General features: G+C 46.0%; 1 protein-coding gene across 2 annotated transcripts; it reads left to right on the top strand.

Moving 5' to 3' along the window:
• The first annotated feature begins 2,160 nt into the window (after positions 1-2,160).
• CGRRF1 (cell growth regulator with ring finger domain 1) lies at positions 2,161-12,014 on the top strand. Of its 2 annotated transcripts, none has more exons than XM_014871450.2 (6): positions 2,161-2,415; positions 5,245-5,384; positions 7,008-7,185; positions 7,377-7,524; positions 10,206-10,313; positions 11,185-12,014. In XM_014871450.2, the coding sequence occupies exons 1-6, from the start codon at positions 2,312-2,314 to the stop codon at positions 11,533-11,535; spliced, it is 1,029 nt and encodes a 342-aa protein (XP_014726936.2). In that variant the 5' UTR covers positions 2,161-2,311; the 3' UTR covers positions 11,536-12,014. The 2 variants fall into 2 exon arrangements, with proteins under 2 accessions (XP_014726936.2, XP_088022516.1); XM_088166390.1 differs by lacking the exon at positions 2,161-2,415 and adding an exon at positions 3,035-3,179.
• The last annotated feature ends 6,338 nt before the right edge of the window (positions 12,015-18,352 follow it).

Genomic DNA, 18,352 nt, shown 5'->3' with positions numbered 1-18,352 from the left:
CTATGGCAACCCGTGGGCTCGTCCTCAGGCGCCATTTCGCTCTGAGGGGATCTGGGGAAACGGGGCGGGCTGGGGTGAGTTCGGCTTCACAGCTCTTAATGTGCCTTCAAAAGGGTAAGGACTGAAGTTCTAAACCCTGGAATTGAAGCATGAGGTGAATCAGAAGTTGTGCTGCTCGCAATACTTATTATGTGTACAAGTGGAGTGTAATTGTGGAAGTCATGCATGGTCTCCAGCACACAAGTCACTAATAGGAGCAGCCAGAGCAGGGCACACACTGCTTGTCCATAATAGGGTCTTGGTGTGAGGCTTTCCTGATGCTGGAGTGAATATTTGGCCATTTCAGCCAGGCTGCCCTGGGAAAAGCCTGACAGACAGGACATGGGGCAGGCAGGAGTCTCTGTGCCCACCTGAACACAGGGACATAAGGCACAGCAGGAATGGGGACACAGCAGGCACCTCTCCTCTGGGTTTCACAGAGTTCTTGGAAGGGTTAGGATTCAGAAAAGGCAGTTTGGGATTGGAGAATGCAAAGGATGTAGGCACAATAATCCTTCTCTTGCTTTATAAAGCCTTATCCAGTCACCACAGCTGGTGGAGGGTAGTCTGTATGGATATCACATTTCAGTGCATGGAGCAGTGCTTTGATTACCTGGAGCAGGAGGTGACTCAGCTGCTTCAGGAGCTGGTGCAGGACAGCCTGGGGCAGAGTGCCAGGCCTTGGGGACCCCTGCTCTGGACTGACTTGTAACAGTGGCACTTGTGGGCTGCTGCTGAACTGCTGCTCCTGCCTTTAAGGCTCTGGATCAGGCACAGAAGGGCAGCCACAAGAGATGAGGCACAGAGAGCCAAGGCCCAGCGAGCTGAGGCACAGGCGAGGAGGCGCAGGATGGAAATCAAGCAGAGAAGGCTTCAGTTCAAGAGGGCCTTCAAAGACCTGAAGAAAATGTTGAGAACCACGAAAATGATAAAGAAGTGGACACGCTGGTTCAAATGAATAGGAATACGAGCAGGAGGGTGCAGGTGAGCTGGGCAGGCTTTTGGAGGAGCACAGACAGTGGCCTGCGTGAAGAAAAGCTTCCTGCTGGAGATGCTCTTTGGGCTGGCCAAGGCGAGCCGCACATCTCTGTGAGCAGCCAGCACACAGAGCTGAGCTGGGGCAGAGGCTCAGGGCTCCTGCCAGACCCTGCCCCTCCTCACTGCATCTCTTAACTCGATCTGCATTAACTGCATCTAGCAATGCTTTTCCATGCAGAGGCCTGCATTTCCTTGATGATGGAGCCATTTGAAGGAGGATCGGGCCTGATGGATGAACATCGATTTCAATAGGGGAAAAGTTTAGAAATTACTCTTTATTTTTACTGTATTTAGATAACTTTTTGTATAACTATATTGTATAATACATTAACTGGTATTATTTGCAATAATATTTAATTCTTATACCTACAAGTTAGAAAAATTGTAATACTAGAATTGGCATATTTCATGTCACAAGTGTCATAGAATATATAATAGCTATAGATATAGGAGCTGGAATAAACTGTCAAAGTTGTTATATGTATATGGATACAAATGTTATTTTGATTTTTGGTCAAGTATCTCAATAAAGTTTTCTTTATTTTTTCATATGTGACGTTTCATGTGTCTGTGCCAACCCTGGAACCCTGGGGCTGCCATACTCCCACTTCATCCCTGGCAGCCCCATCCCGGCAGGCTGAGGGCAGCGGCTTCACTGGGTGCCGCCATCCATGGCTTCCCCCTGCTCTGGGCAGACTGAGGGCAGCGACTTCACTCACTACCACCATGGCTTCCCTCTGTCCCGTTTATGGAAGGCTGAGGGCAGCGGCTTCACTCACTGCCACCATGCCTTCCCCCTGTCCCTGGCAGGCTGAGGACAGCGGCTTCACTCGTTCCCGCCATGGTCCCGCCCCATCCCTGGCAGGTTGAGGGCAGCGGCTTCACTCGGTGCCGCCCCGTTCCTGGCAGGCTGAGGGCAGCGGCTTCACTCGGTGCCGCCCCGTCCCTGGCAGGCTGAGGGCAGCGGCTTCACTCGGTGCCGCCCCGTCCCTGGCAGGCTGAGGGCAGCGGCTTCACTCGGTGCCGCCCCGTCCCTGGCAGGCTGAGGGCAGCGGCTTCACTCGGTGCCGCCCCGTTCCTGGCAGGCTGAGGGCAGCGGCTTCACTCGGTGCCGCCCCGTTCCTGGCAGGCTGAGGGCAGCGGCTTCACTCGGTGCCGCCATGGTCCCGCCCCATCCCTGGCAGGCTGAGGGCAGCGGCTTCAGTCGCGGGCTGAGGGCGGTGCGGCCGGCCCGATGGCCGCCGTGTTCCTGGTTACGCTGTACGAGTATTCGCCGCTGTTTTACATCGCCCTGGTGTCCGTCTGCTTCCTCGTCACCAGCGCGCTCGTCCTCGGCTGGTCAGTGCTCTGGGGCCGGTGGGGCTCGGCCCAGGGGACCTGGGCTGTGCTGAGGGGGGCAAGGCCAGGCCCACGGCAGGGGCTTGGAACGGTCCCTGCCAACCCAAACCCTCCTAGGCTTCTAAACGAGCAATAAAAATAATTGTAAAAAGAAATTATACGTATTTCTGTTAAGCTCGTTCCTCTTTTAGTAATACCGAACTGTTTTCTTAATGTTTTCCGTAATATCATTCATAATATTGTGAAACAATACGTTTGTATCTACGGAGCTCTGTGTGTGTGTCCAGGGAAGGGAGCGGAGCTGGGGAAGGCTCTGGAGCCCCAGGAGAGGCTGAGGGAGCTGGGAAGGGGCTCAGCCTGGAGAAAAGGAGGCTCAGGAGGGCCCTTGTGGCTCTGCACAACTCCCTGGGTGCAGCCGGGGTCTTTTGCAACCTAAATGATTCTGTGAATATGTGAACTGGTTTTCTCAAATGTCTCGGGGTGGTGAGTGAAAGAGTTTCTGCTTGTGTTTGAGAGGATGCCGCAAAAATGCCGCTGTTGCCTTTTCCAGAAACAGCTCCTTGAATGTCCCTAACTCTCAGGAGGGGCTGTAAATGTAAATGCTGGTACTTGCCAAGAGCAGAAATTGATCAGCAATCAAAATCTTGCATATAGGAATTGAGGCTACACCAGAGTCGTGTGGCTTGTGGTGAAAATAAAACTGGAGTTGTTGAACTTCCTCCCATTGTTTCCACATTAATATCTGCAAAGTGCTGCTGATAAAGGTATCTTTTAAAAAATTACGATACTGAACCATGATTTAGATTAATCTTCATCATATCTATCCCTAACCACTGATCCTTTAGCCAATTTAATCATTATTTATCTACTTGTACTAAATGCTGGCAATCCCCTGCTCGAAAAGTCTGAAATAGATGTGTGCTACAAGATTCTTATATGTGTGCACCTGTCCACTGGTGTTTTGGGTACACAGACGACTGTCCAGAGGCTTTTTTTTTTTTCAGGCTAAGAGATTCCAGCTGCACCTGCACTAGGTGTTATTGCAGTTTATGGAAATGTATGCTTTTCAAGGAGGAGCTGTAGCCAGGAGCTCAGCACATACAAGCAGGTGAATGTGTGGGCAGCTGCTCACTTGGAATTCTCCTGTGCCATGACCATGACCAGGAGCCTCCAAGGGATTTCCCCGTGCCTGCAGCTGCAGTTACAGCTCAAGTGCTCCTGAACTTGCTCAGGAAAACAACTCAAATCCTTCATTTGTCACACAGAGCACTGTAAATGCAAATGGTGCCACGGAGCACAGAATACCTGAGGTATTGCTGCAGTGGCATTTGGGCTCCCCTATAATTTTCAGCATTTATTTGTTTAATGATGAGTTTGTGGTGGTGTCAGTCAGCCTGAAAAACACCAACTGTTGAGGAATGTTCATGTTCATTTGTGGAGCCTTGCAGTGATGGGAGGAGCGTCTGTTCCTATGGCCAGCCCTGGATACCTGTGGCTCTGCTCACAGTCCAAGTGGCTTAATGCACAGGCAGCTTCCAGAGCCAGTCCCCCAGGTGCCCTGGGCACAGGGGTGAAGTGGAATTTAGATCACCTGATTACCTGGGCATTGTATTTTTAGCTGGAGGGGGAATGCTCCTGTTAGGAGGAGCTGAAGGCTCAGCACCTGTTGGAAGTCTGGCTCTGCAGAAACATTAATTCATTAACTAAACTTTAAAAATTCCTCCTGTTTCTAAGCTAGCACTGCTCTGAATAAATGAATGTTCTCCTCTAACAGCTTATGATCTGGACTGTTAGATCATAAAATAAAAACTTATAACTTTATTCATACTTCCTACACTTAAAATTTACAGAAAACCACACCTTAATGTGGAGCAGAAAGGCCTCTGTGCCCTCAGCTGCTGCTAAAAACTGTACCAGAGGCTCTTATATCTTGCTGGTTTTCATGAGGATAATCCTGTTGCTTTCAACCAGCAAAGAAAGTTTCCAAGGAACAGGGATTTTTCCTTCACAATCAGGCAGATTCTGGTATAAACCAGGATGCACCTTTACGTGCAGCTGCAGAGATCGGCTCCGTTGAGGTTTGGATATTGAAGAGGGGAAACAGCTGCTGCCTCTGGTTTCTTTGTGAGATGTTTAACCTGGATATTCCCCTACAGCCCCAGGGAAGTCCCTGTGGGTGTTTTCCCTTGTAGCAGACACAGCTGACCCTCTGTGTGCTCAAATCAAGGGTGGCCAAGAGCCTTCCATGATGCCACTGATGAAATGCAAATGTTTCAGTGAAAGGAATGGCTTTAAACGGACACAGAGCAGCTTGAGGTGGGATATTAGGAAAGAATTCTTAGCTGTGACAGAGATGAGGCCCTGGCACAGGGTGCCCAGAGGAGCTGCGGCTGCCCCTGGATCCCTGGAATTGTTCAAGGCCACGTTGGATGGGGCTTGGAGCAAACTGGGACAGTGCAAAGTGTCCCTGCTCATGGGAGGAGGCTGGAATGGTGCTCAGCTCTGCAGGACTCAGAGGGGAGGAAATTCTGGCCTAATCCTTTACCACTAGAGGGCACTGACAACTCTCGTTAATTTTATTCCCTTTGTGGAAGCCCAGAGCAAAATATTCCCCCTTTTTTAGATTGTCTGCATCACTGTGCAGAATTCTGCCTTCTGACAAAAAGCTGAAGTCGAAATGGCAGGATATATTATCCATGCATCCTAGCAGATATTCTAGAAAGCCAAACTATCTCTGTTTATTCTGCTTCTTGCTATTTATAGCTGACCAAAAAAAAATCAGATATGTCAACAGTAACACGTTCATTCTTGTTGTTTTTTGTCTCCTAGGTTTGGTTTGGGTGTTCCTGTTATTCTGAGGAACTCAGAGGAGACAGAATCCAGCACAAGGGTACTGAAAAAACGGATGAGACAAGTGAAGAATCCTTTTGGGTTGGAGATCTCTAATCCTGCTGCAGCTTCAGTAACAAGTCAGTGGATTTCTTAGGTGGTTTTTGTCAATTTGCATTCCTGAACTCGGTACTTTGCATTTTCTGCCTAGAATCAGGATGGTTTGGGTTGGAAGGGACCTTAAAGATCATTGTTCTTGCTCTCACCCTTTTTTTCTGTCATAATTCTTCAGAAATAAACTTTTACATAGTTTATAAACATGGTGTTTTTAAAAGTGAAATGTTTGAATATGGAGGTACAGTTTAATTCTCATTAATGGAACACTTCCTCCTATTACAGATCTTTAAGTAACTAAAACATTTGCAAATTACCAACCACTGTGGGCGTTTCTATAAATTTCATGAAATTGTAGAATTGTACAGAATACATTATGGAATATGTGCCACCCACTTAAAATAAGCCCAGATCTTCAGCAGTGTTTGGAAGTGCACTATTTTTAATAAATATATAAATAAATCATCACCCTCTTTGTCTATCTGTTCTCTAATGGAAACTGAATTTAAGTACCTGTTTGGATCAGAGTTCAAGCCATCCCTATCATTCCTGAAATCACCCTCACAGGAAGTGGAATTCGTGGCCTTCTGCATCACTGGGGGAGCAGTGAGCAAGGCTGAGCATCTTCCACCCTCACAGATGTGGGGCCTTCCAATGCATGAGGAAGGGCTGCAGCAGATTTCCCCCCTCCCTCAACATAAAACCCCCGACACAATAAATCCAGCAATTCAGTAACTGGGATTTTTCAGGAGCTTTGAGCACTCCTGCTCCTGTTGGTGCAGGAAGTGTTTAGAAGTTGACAGGTTTTTGGAAAAAGAATGGAGAGCATAGATAACCTTTTTCTCCTCTGCATGATCAAGAGCCTTATTCTTTGAGATCACAGAAAGTTTTGTAAATGAGTGATCCAATTAATACCATTATCTCAGGAGGGAATGGACTTTGGGCTAAGGCCTGTGCTCTTGTATCTGCCAGTGAGTGTGTAAAGTGTTACCAGAAGTTAAAATTTACCATTCATAAAATGCATGTGGTATTTTTGTGAGTTTAATGAGCCATTTTATCTCCTCACACCCACTTCCTAATCCTCACTGACTTCCATAAACACTAAGCTAAATCTAAATCATGAGAAGATTTGTTTATAATGATAAATAATTTTTGTTATTTTATAATGTTTATGATTTTCGGGGTGGCCTGATTGCAGCCTTTCAGTACCTGAAGTGAGCCTAGAAGAAGAGACTTTTACAAGGGCTGGAGGGACAGGAAACAGGGAATGGCTTCCCACTGCCAGAGTGAAGGGATGGATGGGATATTGGGAAGGAATTCTTGGCTGTGAGGGTGGTGAGACCCTGGCACAGGGTGCCCAGAGAAGCTGTGGCTGCCCCTGGATCCCTGGCAGTGTTCCAGGCCAGGTTGGGCAGGGCTTGGAGCAGCCTGGGACAGTGGAAGGTGTCCCTGCCCATGGCACAGGCTGGAACTGGATGGGCTTTAGGGTCCTTTCCAACCCAAACCATTCTATGATTTTATGGTTCTGTGATAAAACTCGGTGACACTGAAGTTGTTTTCTGCTTGTAGCTCTTCAAGCATCTAGAGTTAGCAATTCCAGGATTCCTACACGTGGTGAGTTAATGAAATCCCTCTCCCCTTTCTCCAAGGGGGTGTAACACTGACACCAGACTGCCTGGAGGACTGTGTCCTTACCTGCTACTGGGGCTGCAATGTCCAGAAACTCCACGAAGCACTGCAGAAACACGTCTACTGCTTCAGGATAAAGACTCCTCAGGCATTAGAGGATGCTCTCTACAACGAATACCTCTACAAACAACAGCACTTGTATCCTTTTTTGAATTGTTTTGACAATATATGCTGGGATTTTTGGCACGTAGAGCATTGAAGATGGTGAATGCATCACGGGTTTTGGCACAACTCATTTATGAGCAAACACGATGAGAAATGCTCTTTATGCAAACGTCACATTTGTCTGCAAATGCAGCCACTGATTGTTTTCCTTGACACAGACAAAGCATTAAAAAAAATGACAAGGCAGAGAAATATTGTCAGTTACCAGAAGATGCTCAAGTTGTGGATTTTGGCCCCGTGCCTAGAGCTCGCTATCCCTTGGTAGCATTGCTGACGTTAGCAGATGAAGAAGACAGAGAAATATACGATATTGTAAGTAATATCAGAGTATATTTCAGGGTCACTGTGTTTAAGGAATGTTTCAGGCTAGAGGCTTGAATAAAGCAGGTTCAGCTTCACTTTCTTGCTCCCTAAAATTTGGTCCCTCACTTTCTTATTTTCTAAAATAAAGCAGTTAAAGCTTTAACTTGCAAACCTCAGTCTTTGAAGAGGCAATGGAGAAACATTGCTAACTCTTTACTTACTCACTACACCATTTAACAGATGCTTGTGATTTCCCCAAAGCTTCTGCCTGCCAAGGTCCCTGTGGTCAGAGGAATGAGGGTTGGGGCAGTTTAGCAACCTGTTACTCTGATTTCTGGGATCACACGGGCCTGTGGTGGAGCTCTTGTGCTGATACTGACTCTTGGATTCTGTTGGCAAGGCAGGAGGATTTTTTTAAAAGTGTCTGGCATGGATATGAAGCTGATTGCTGACTTGGCTGTTAGAAACCTAGAAATTACCTTTCTGCCCTAGGTCTGTGTCATGGTTGTGTCTCACAGGAGCCAGCTCCAGGGAACTTACAGGAAGGGATGAAGGTCTGGCTTGAGGCTGATAGGAGATACTCAGCTCCCCAAAACAGGTCTCCTCCTAATCTCTTGCTATTAAAGCAGCTTCAGCCTTGCCACATGCTGTTCAATACCCTTTATAAACCCTAAATCGATGATCTCTGAATGATTTGAGACACACTTTAATCTTCCATCTTTTCATTGGATTGATAATCTACTTGCACCAACTCCTTGAAGAGTAGCACAACTGAACTTGGAAGCAAATTGCCTAAATCCACTGAAGACTTTTCCATGCATTCACTGTAATCACACCAGTGCCTAAGAAATCTGTCCCCATTCCAGCTGATGGCTGTCCTTGGCTTCTTGTCACCTGACTTTAGGACTGCCTTCCTCCCTCCTTGTCCCCACTTGAGATGTTTTAATGTTTTAATACATTTTTATAGGTACAGATGTCAGATTAGTTTAACATAAAGAAACTGTAAATATATTATTTGAATGTATTTGACATTAGCATGGGCATGAATTTGTAACACCTCACTTTAGAGCCTTAACACAGAAGAAAAGGGTGGAAGGAGAGTGGGGGAGGTATTTTTTCTCTACTGTTGGAGGAAAGAAACACATCTAGAATCTGTAAATCCAGTCAAGGAGTAACTCCACCTGAACTCCTTGACAGACAAATGTCAGATTTGCGTCTGGTTTGTTGAAACAAACTTGTAAAATATAAATGGAGTGTGGAAATGGATCTTTGCCAGTGTGATATTCCATTTTGAATTATTTGGGGGGTCTGTGTGGGTGTCCATCACTGTGGATGATGTTCCACTGTCTCTTTCCTGGAGGAGGGGGTTGATTTTCATCCTAACTGGTTTTGTGGTAAGATCATCCCTACTTGGTTTTGTGCCATAATTTTCTTCTAGATCCAGAAAATTAGCATGACCATATATAAAAGTTACAGAAATTACTGGAAGACTGTCATGGCTAAAGTGGAAGCTTAGTTCTCAGGCACTGTGATTTAGAAAAAAAAAAAGACTCTTTTGCCAAGGAATAGTGAAATCAGTTCTTATAAATCCATATGTGTAGGTACATACACATTTGAACTCTGTATTTAATTAGCCATGTGTGGATTTTGAAGTGCAAGTCTAATTTGCCTTTAAATTTCTTTTTAAAGCAAAACAGCTTCTATATTTCATTTCTCTTTTGACAGCTTCTGGGAACTACAATAATATTGAATTTCACTTTCTTTTTTCTCAGCCTTTTAGAGGCTATTACGTAATTTGGGCAGGGTGGGGGTAGTTAGGCACAGCATGCAAGCTTAGAGTGCTTGTATTTCCAGAGGAATTATCTAAAGTCAGCCCGTGGGGGTTCAGAATCCTTTCCAGTGAAATTTGTCTTTGGCCTGCTCAGATTACAAGCCAATCACTTCTTAGTGATTTTGTGGAGTCTAAAAACTGCAGTCTGTGTGTTTGTGAGGGAAGGGGGAGAAAGTGGAGAAGTCTGCTCAGGTGCCTTTTCAGTTTGGGGTGTAATTCCATGAGGTGGGAGCAGCCAGAGCAGGTCTCTGCTATAAACTGGCCACAGAAGAGCTCCATGGGGAAGCAGGGTGGGAAGCTGAAGGAGCACCAAGGGCTCTCTTGTGCCACATTGTCCAGTGTATTTGTTTGGTTTTTTTGATCAGTGCTTAAAGTCAACATTGTTGAATTCCTGATTGTCTAAGGAATTAAGCAGATCAGAAGCTGTACCAAAGCAAATCAGAGAATCATGGAATAATATGGGTTGGAAGGGATCTTAAAGATCATCTTATTTCACCCCTGCCATGGGCAGGGACACCTCCCACTGTCCCAGGCTGCTCCAAGCCCCGTCCAGCCTGGCCTTGGGCACTTCCAGGGATCCAGGGGCAGCCACAGCTTCTCTGGGCACCCTGTGCCAGGGCCTCACCATTCTCACAGCCAAGAATTCCTTCCCAATATCCCATCCATCCCTGCCCTCTGGCAGTGGAAGCCATTCCCTGTGTCCTGTCCCTCCATCCCTTGTCCCCAGTCCCTCTCCAGCTCTCCTGGAGCCCCTTTCGGCTCTGCAAGGGGCTCTGAGCTCTCCCTGGAGCCTTCTCTTCTCCAGTTCTCTCAGCCTGAATGATAAGTTAGTAAACATAGAATTTTTTTATGTTTGTAGATTGCAATGGTGGCTGTAATTCACGTTCCTGATGAAAGCTACAGACTTTCCTGCCGAATTTTGTATCAGTATCTCCTCCTAGCTCAAGGTCAATACCATGACCTGAAGGTAAGCCATGCACAGAGTCTGGTTTCATGTGTATGACACTGTTAACTTTAGCTTGTGTAGGCTTTCAGGAGCCTAAATTAGTACAAGACTTCCATTGTCATGCAAAAAGCTGGAAGGTAGTTAAAATTATTTTATCAGTTAAGTAGTGCCACAGGCACTTATTGTACAAAAATATTTTCCATGGAAATATTCAAGATTTCCTGTAGAAATTAATTGCTTCTAATCTAGAAGTCCTAGTGTCCACTTAGTAAAGCAGTAGGAAGAAATTCACTGTTGAATGCTTCTTCTTTCCAGAATATCTATTTCCTTTCTTCAAAATTCCTTTTTAATCAGGAAAGCCTCAGAAGAAACTTACTTTTAAAAAATTCCTTGTTCTTGCACTATACTTAGGAATCATGCCCAGAAGAATTTGTGCTTCATATAAAATAAGACAAAAAAAGTAGTAGGGGATTGGAATATGAGCAAGAGCAGAATGGGTTGAATGAAGCAGATTTGACAGTGTGGTGGATATAATTTGGGTAGGAATGGATAGAAGATCCCTCTAGGCACAGAGATTGATGGACCAGAAACAAACCCGAGCTGCTCAAAACCTGAGCACTTCTGTTAAAGTTCATGATTGACGTTGATTTGATGCAGCCAAGGTCTGAGGACTTATCTTTAATATTTTCCCACTGTTTAATGTAATTTCATGTTTCTGAAATGCCTTTAACTGGAGGCTAGGCAGCTGCCAGGACCCACACAGAGTCTGGCAATGTTTGACCCAGTGAATGGACTCAGTGGAGCTTCATTGCACCTGTGCGTGTGCAGAGATTGGGTGAGACTTTGGGACAATTTGTTCACTTCTAAATATTTTTATTTATGTGTATTTTAGCAACTCTTCATGTCTGCAAATAGTCCTGCACCCTCCTCCAGTGATACCTTCCCTGGTGAGAGCAGCACTGACAGAGGGCTGCTGGAAAAGGCCGGGTTGGCTGGAGATGAACCAGAACTGCAGGAAGAAAACAGCAAAGACTGTGTTGTTTGCCAGAACGGCCCCGTGAACTGGGTCCTCCTGCCCTGCAGACACACGTGCCTGTGTGATGGCTGCATCAAGTATTTCCAGCAGTGCCCAATGTGCAGGCAGTTCGTGCAGGAGTCCTTTCCACTTTGCAGCAAAAAGGAGCAAGATGAGGATGAATCGACCCGTGTCTTGCAAGATGTTCTTCCTGGAAGAGTTTTTTAACGGGAGTTAAAAATAAAAGACCTGGGTTGTGTGCACTAAGATTAAATGTGGAAGCCAGACTATTTATAGGAGGATATGTAGTGTTAACTTGTAGGATTTTGGTGGGTTGTTTTTTTTTTTTTTTGTTGGGTAATTTTCAGCTTCCTTATTTTTCCTCGCTCCATATGCTCGCAGGAGCGTTGCTTACCCGTGCAATGTGGACAGGAGAAGTGCGTAGGATAGCTCTGAAGGATGTGATTTTATTTATAACTGCTTCCTAGATTTTCTTGGAGCACTATTGGAGGATATTTTGACTACTAAATTTAGGCTGTCTACTAAAAAAAGAATAAAACTTGCAAGTGCAGTTGCACAAGGCTCATTCTATATTTATTGTGTCTAAAATACTAGAGCCGTATATTATTTTAACTCAGTATAATTTAGGAACTTAGCACTTTACAGAATGTACCATATGAAGGAAAGTAAATATTCTTCATTGTTAACCCTGTGTGTGTTTATTTTGTAGCTGAAGGTTAGACTGTGGCAGGAGCTGGGGGTTGAAGGTGGGGCTCAGGACACTGTTTCTGGCTGGTTTGAAGGATTTGTGTGTGAGGGACTTCAGCCAAAGTCCTTTGGAAAGGTTTTTGTTGATTATTCTTGAACTACATGTTGGTGACACTTTCAAGCCTGAGCCCCTGCGATGACATCTTGAGACACAGACTTTCAGTCTTGTTGGCAGTGCCTGTAAGAACTTGTTCTCCATGCAAATGTTGGTTAATCACTCTCCAGAGTGGTGGCAGTTTTGTGATGCTTTGAGGGATTTCCCACTCTTTTCACTTGCATGGTCAGATTGGATGACCAGTAACAAGTTAACCAGTTACCCTTATCAATAGTCCCAGGAAATATACCTGCTCTAACAAAGGAAGAAGCTACAGAATAGCAGAAAATTATTTCCTTTCACTCCAGTGGTGTGTTGTCAAAAGCAATAAAAATGGCTGTTAAGAAAAGAAAGTGGTTTGTTTCTTTAAAAAGACAAATTCTCCTAAGGCTGAGTTTCACTCTGCTCATATAAGGGAAAATGCTCCTTAGAACCTCTAGAAATGGGGAGTATCTGCTTTCTGTCCTCCCTTTTGTTCCCTTGCAGCTTTTCTCCACATCCAATTCCAGGACAGCTGCTCGGGCAGGGAAAGCCGTGCTCCACGATCCTCAGCTCTGCTCTCCTGCAGCTCCAGGGCACACACGAGGTGCTGCACACCCCCAAACCAGGGAAGGAAACTTCCCCTGCTGAAAGGTATTCCATCTTCACCTTCCCATCCTTCTTTCTTATTGTTTGCTGTGACCTCGCTTCCAAACTCCTGGCAATTACCTCTGAGGAAAAGATTTAGGTGGTACAGTTGAGAAGAGTAATGGTTAGTTGGAAGGACAGATAGAAGTGGGGAATTGATGCCCATAGCCACTGATCTCCAGCCAGTGATCAGCAGGCTGGTTGTAAAATAATTTATCTGCTTTGCCTAAAGAGACCATCCTGGCCAGGGGCAACTTGGGAATAAACTGCTGGACAAAGCAGGCTGTATGTTTGATTATCAACCAGGAATGACATCCCGAGGTGGGGATGGAGCAGTGCCTGATCCATGGCAGCAGCTGCTCCCACAGCATGTGGGACAGTGGCTGGACAGCTTGTTATTCCAGAGGAGCAGGTTAATGCAGTGCTGCTTCCAGCCTGGAGCTGGGCACTGATAATTAGCAGGGACTTGTTTGCCCACAGAGATGATGAAGGAGGTGTTGTTTACTGCTCAACTGCAGTAGTCACTGATACTTAATCAATTAATTAAAATCTCCCATCAAACAGCGTGATCCAAACCTGTGGGCTTATTTAATCTCACAGTGAAATGGTATTCAAGTAACCCCACAGAGAGTTCCCTGGTCTGCCTCATCCTTCAATCGATGCCAGTATTAAATAATGATGGCAAGCAGGATGTAGCTGTGCTGAACTGCCAGGCCATGTATTTACCATTAAGTCTGTCCCAGCTTTTCATTTGTTACTTGCTCTTTTAATAGCATTTTCCAGAGATGCTTAGTTGCTTTCTCTGCTCTAACAAGCCTCCTTGCTGGCCCAAATGAAAGACCTGATGAGAGTTATAAAAAGTACAGTAGCTGCCTCATTACGTTTGCCCTTCTTCTAAGAAGTCATGCCAAAATACAGATCAGGTGAGAAGGGAAAGGAACAGCTTTGAAGCTCCCCTTGGTTGTCTTAAAGCAGGGATTCAAGGCTCTAAGAGAGAAATAAAACCTTCCTGTGACCCACAAAAACACAGTGTATTGACAGAGGCTGTTCTGCTCTGTCACCCTGTTGTAATAGAGGTGATATAACATTCCTTTTCTGCTCATTATCGATGATGTTTACGGATTTGGTGACATCAAGGAACATGGCAAGACTTCTGGCAACAAGACTCGGCTCTTCTAAGCAGTACTGGGGTGTTTCAGATTTGTGATGTTTTTTGCTGCAGGAGAGGTTGGTTTGATTTGATTCACCAACTCTAATCAGAGCAGAGGTTTCCAAATAGGTTGATCAGACAAAGTGGTGCTATTTGGGGATGTCCCAAGATGTCTTTCCAAGTGCCAGTGGACTGTGACATGGGCATCTTCCTTCTGTAGGGAAAGTTGCTGTGTTAGGATCTTCCTTCCTCCTTATCTGCCACCTAAGTAGAGGGGAAAATGGTCGTAGGAAAAATCCAGGTGAGCTCAGGTAGCTGCTGTACAACTCCCTGCCAGGAGGGAGCAGCCAGGTGAGGGTTGGTTCTTCTCCCAAGAAACAAGGAATAGGACAAGAGGAAACAGCTTCAAGTTGCAGCAGGGGAGGTTTAGATTGGATTGCAGGGAAAATTTCTCCACTGAAATGGTGGTGATGCTGTCCACAGGCTGCCCAGGTACATGTTTTGTTCAGCTTTAAGATGAGCTTCTGTGTGAATCTGATTTAAATGCCTCATTTACATGCTAACATCAAATATGGTAAAAGCAGACAGGAATTGGGTGAGTTTCTCCTGCTGATTTGCACGTTGCTGGGGCTCCCAGTGCCCTGAGGAAACTCTGCCAGGTCTGCAGGTGACGTCTGCCAGGTGAGGGAGGTCTGGGGCTGTCGTCTGTCACTGGAGGTCTCTGCAGCCACCAGTCACCACTTGCTCAGCTATCCTCACATCCAGAGTAAACAAGGACTGGTCTCTGTCACTGCAGCAGACGTGCAGCCCCTGCAGAGGCTGTCCCTGGTGTCCTGTGTTGTGTAGCTGATGTAATTAATGTCAGGGACAGCTGAATTTCATCTCCTACAGCAGAAGTCCTCTGAACTGAGCTGTTAGAAAGGCTTGGTGTTGCCTTGCTGGAATATGCTGGGCAGGAAAAAAGAGAAAATCAGGATTAGGGGTTTATTTTTGCATAACTTTGGTATTACTACCATTTCTTATGGCACACAAGGATGCAGGTGCAAACCTGAGTGCAGCTATGAGGCCACAGCTGAGCACTAGAGAGTCCCAGGCTTTGCAGGATCTGCCAAAACAGCCCCTAAAACCACAGAGGGGGCCAGAAAGTCTCTGCTGAACACTTCAGAGTCACTTGGGCAGCTCAGCAAATTGCTCCCATGTTGCTTTTACTCACTCGTGTCCGTGAGCAATGTAAGTAGAGAGACAAGAGCTTGTAGTGCAGTGTGGATATACCTGTAAGAAGGGGCTGCCACTGGTTGGGTTCCATAAATTCATGGAAATGTGCAACACCAGCATAAAGGCACCATTGTGTGGATGCTGCTGCAGCTGAGCTAGGAGAGGTCCTGCCTTAATCACCCTGTCTCATAATGGGAATGATTTAAAAGAGTAAAAATACTTTATGTAGACATAGTCTTTAGACTAAATTAATCCATCAGCAGAGCCTGATGTCCAAAGTGAGGAGTCTTTGTGTTTCTCCCACAGAATTTTGGAAATCAATGACATTATAAATTCATGCTGAGGTTACTGAGCCTTCACCAGGCTTGGGAAACCCAAAAAACTCCTTTTGTTCTTTCTCCTTGCACATGCAGTCCTCAGGCATAGAAAGGGCAACACTGGGATGTTTGTCACAGTTGTGACATGAGGATTTGCATTTCTGTCACACCTCTGGAAGTGTTCAAGGCCAGACTGGGTGGAACTTGGAGCAACCTGGTCACGTGGAAGGTGTCCCTGCCCATGGCAGGGGGTTGGAATAAGGTGATTTTTAAGGTGTCTTCCAACCTAAACCATTCTGGGATTCTCTGATTTCCATTCTTTAGAAAACACCTGCACTAAATCCCAGAACTGCTTCTGTGGGGCCAGCAATAATTATCAGGACAATTAGTTGCTACCTGTGTTTTCTATCCTCAGTCTGCAGCGACCTTTTATCAGCAGAAGATTTGTACTTAAAAAGCTTTTTTAGGTTTTAAATGCCTCCTCCAGCTTTTTGTCTTAATCAGCTGAGGGATGTTGGCAGTTCCTAATAATTTTTCCTCTCCCATTGCATAGCCACTTCACATCTAATATTTCCTGGCAGATTTCTCAGTAGTAGCTGCAGTCAGGGGACTGGTGAGAGGTCTAATGCATCACTTCTCTCTCTCCTTGTGCTATTTATTCCTGTGTCTATCAGCTCCTCATGAACAATACTTTGACAAAGAGGCTGGAGGACTGCTAACTTGTGAATTATTTTGATAATTACCCTCTTCTTTTTTTCCCTGTAACTTTGCAGATGCTGTTGAGTTTGGAGGCAGAACAGAGCTCTACCAGGGGTTATCAGGCATCAGTCTCCTGCCAGCAGAGCTGTGAGATACAGATGTTGTGTCTTCCCTGCTCATGTGCAGCACAGACACATTTGGTTTGTTCACTCCAGTTCCTGAGGGTCCTCAATTTCGAGGATTTTCCCTGTAAAGAAAAACTGCAAGCTCAAAAAGCACCAGCTTGGAGGGAGCCTGGGGTGGAATATTGCTGGCAGCAAGGCTGAGGATGATTATGGCAAGTGAGGAGCCCTGAGAGAGTTGGACATGGCATTGTCTCTCCTTGCCAGGGTGAGCAGAGCCCTGTGGGGCAGCACATTCCATTGATCAAAGTAAGAACCAGGGCAGTGATTTATGGCACAGCACAGCTTGAAAAGCAATGATTTTCATTCACCAAATGCTGCCATGCATGACACAAGGTTGGTAATCCAGCTTCTGCCTTTCCTTTGAAAGCCAGTCTCCTCCCAGGTGCTCAGTACCAAACGCTGGCTGGAGTGGCTGCAGTATTATCCAAACCCTCCTCTGCTGAGACAGCTTGAGTGACACAAGAATTTACCTTTACATTTTGCTATAGGACCAAAAAGGAGTGTTTGCCAAGAGCTGGTGGATTCCCATTAAAGAATGACTACAACTTTCCCAGTCTTTCAATCTCGAAGTGTCTTCCCAGAGACACAAAAATGTGTGAATGAGTCTGACAGCTCCAGTTTTCCCTTTCGGCACCAACTTCTTAATGAAAAAGTCTCCATCAAATTTCACAGCACTCAACACTCTGTCATTAGGAGGGCTTGGGCAAGATGCAGAACAGCCCTCAGAGGTCTCAGTGGATCATCTCCATTTACATCTATTCCAGCTGTGCCCACACATGCTTACTAGTCCATGCAGCCCTAATGTCACTTCCCTGATTTTGCTGAAGTTGTTTGGAGCCAGGAGGATCAATGAGGGCTGTTTTCCTCCGTGTTTATCTTCCACTTTTCAATCCCCTTCCATTTCACCGAATGTGAGCATTGAGGTTTTCCTCCATCCCAGTATCCTGGCTACATCTAAACCCTCACCCAGCCTGGAAACTCCTCCTCTCTCCTTTAACGATATTCTTAAATTACCCTAATTTTTTCAGCTGCTCCATTATTAATAACTAACTAGGAAAACTGCCACACTATCAGTGCTTCTGACACGTGTCTTGAGCTGGAACCAGGCTTCCAAAGAGAGTTGCTTGAGAGAGGGGTGGTTAGGGAAGCAATTTCCTCGATGGTGCGTGCTAATGCACATATCCAAGGCTGCCTTGGAGCTGCTGGAGCCGGGCAGTCGAGCAGCTCCGTTGCACTGTGCCTCCTTGGGGATCAGTGTCTCGTTTCATCAGGGCCATCTGCTTGCAACACAGCCTCAGTCAGCTCCAAGTCCTAGAACAAGCTGCTCTCAGTGCCGGCTGGAAATGGTTGGAAAAATCCGAGTGTTGTAGGTAAACATGAGGCTGGCTATGGGATACAGCCATGCAGGGAGTTACTGGGCTGGCAGGCATTTATGGGGTGTTGGTGTGCATGAAGAGGGGCCCAGAGCTCTCAGGGGTGCAGACCTATAGCAGGAGTGGAGCTGTTCTCTGTGCCCATGCCAATGGCTGGAAAGGATGGAATGGGACATGTCAATCCAGCACCAACAACCAGGCTGCCCTGAAGGCCAGCACGCACAGAGATCTGAGTCCTGCAAAAGCACATTCTGCAAATACTCACTTGCCGTTGATGGGACGATCAGGTGTTGCAATATTTATATTCAAGGGGTTGTTTGAAACTGGCAGAGCCCAGTGAAACTTACAGGAAATCCTTCACATCCCTTTCTGCATCCCCTTCTGCCTCAGCTCTTCATCACCAATTCTGTTGGCATCTCCAGGCATGAGAGCAGCCTGTGATACATTTGCCAGGGGTGGCTTTTAGAGGCCCATTAGTTAAGCTGATTTATTTTGTTGGCTCTGTGTCCCCGGGGTCCCTGTGAGCCAACTCATCAAGTGTGCAGGGCAGAGCTGACACTGCTGGAGAGGCGATGTCCCTGCTCTCCCAGCATTTCAGACAGGACATGGGATCTTCT

The sequence above is a fragment of the Sturnus vulgaris genome, chromosome 6 (genome assembly GCF_052056855.1).
Source record: "Sturnus vulgaris isolate bStuVul1 chromosome 6, bStuVul1.hap1, whole genome shotgun sequence".
Taxonomy (NCBI): domain Eukaryota; kingdom Metazoa; phylum Chordata; class Aves; order Passeriformes; family Sturnidae; genus Sturnus; species Sturnus vulgaris.
This window is presented reverse-complemented; position numbering and strand designations above follow the sequence as displayed.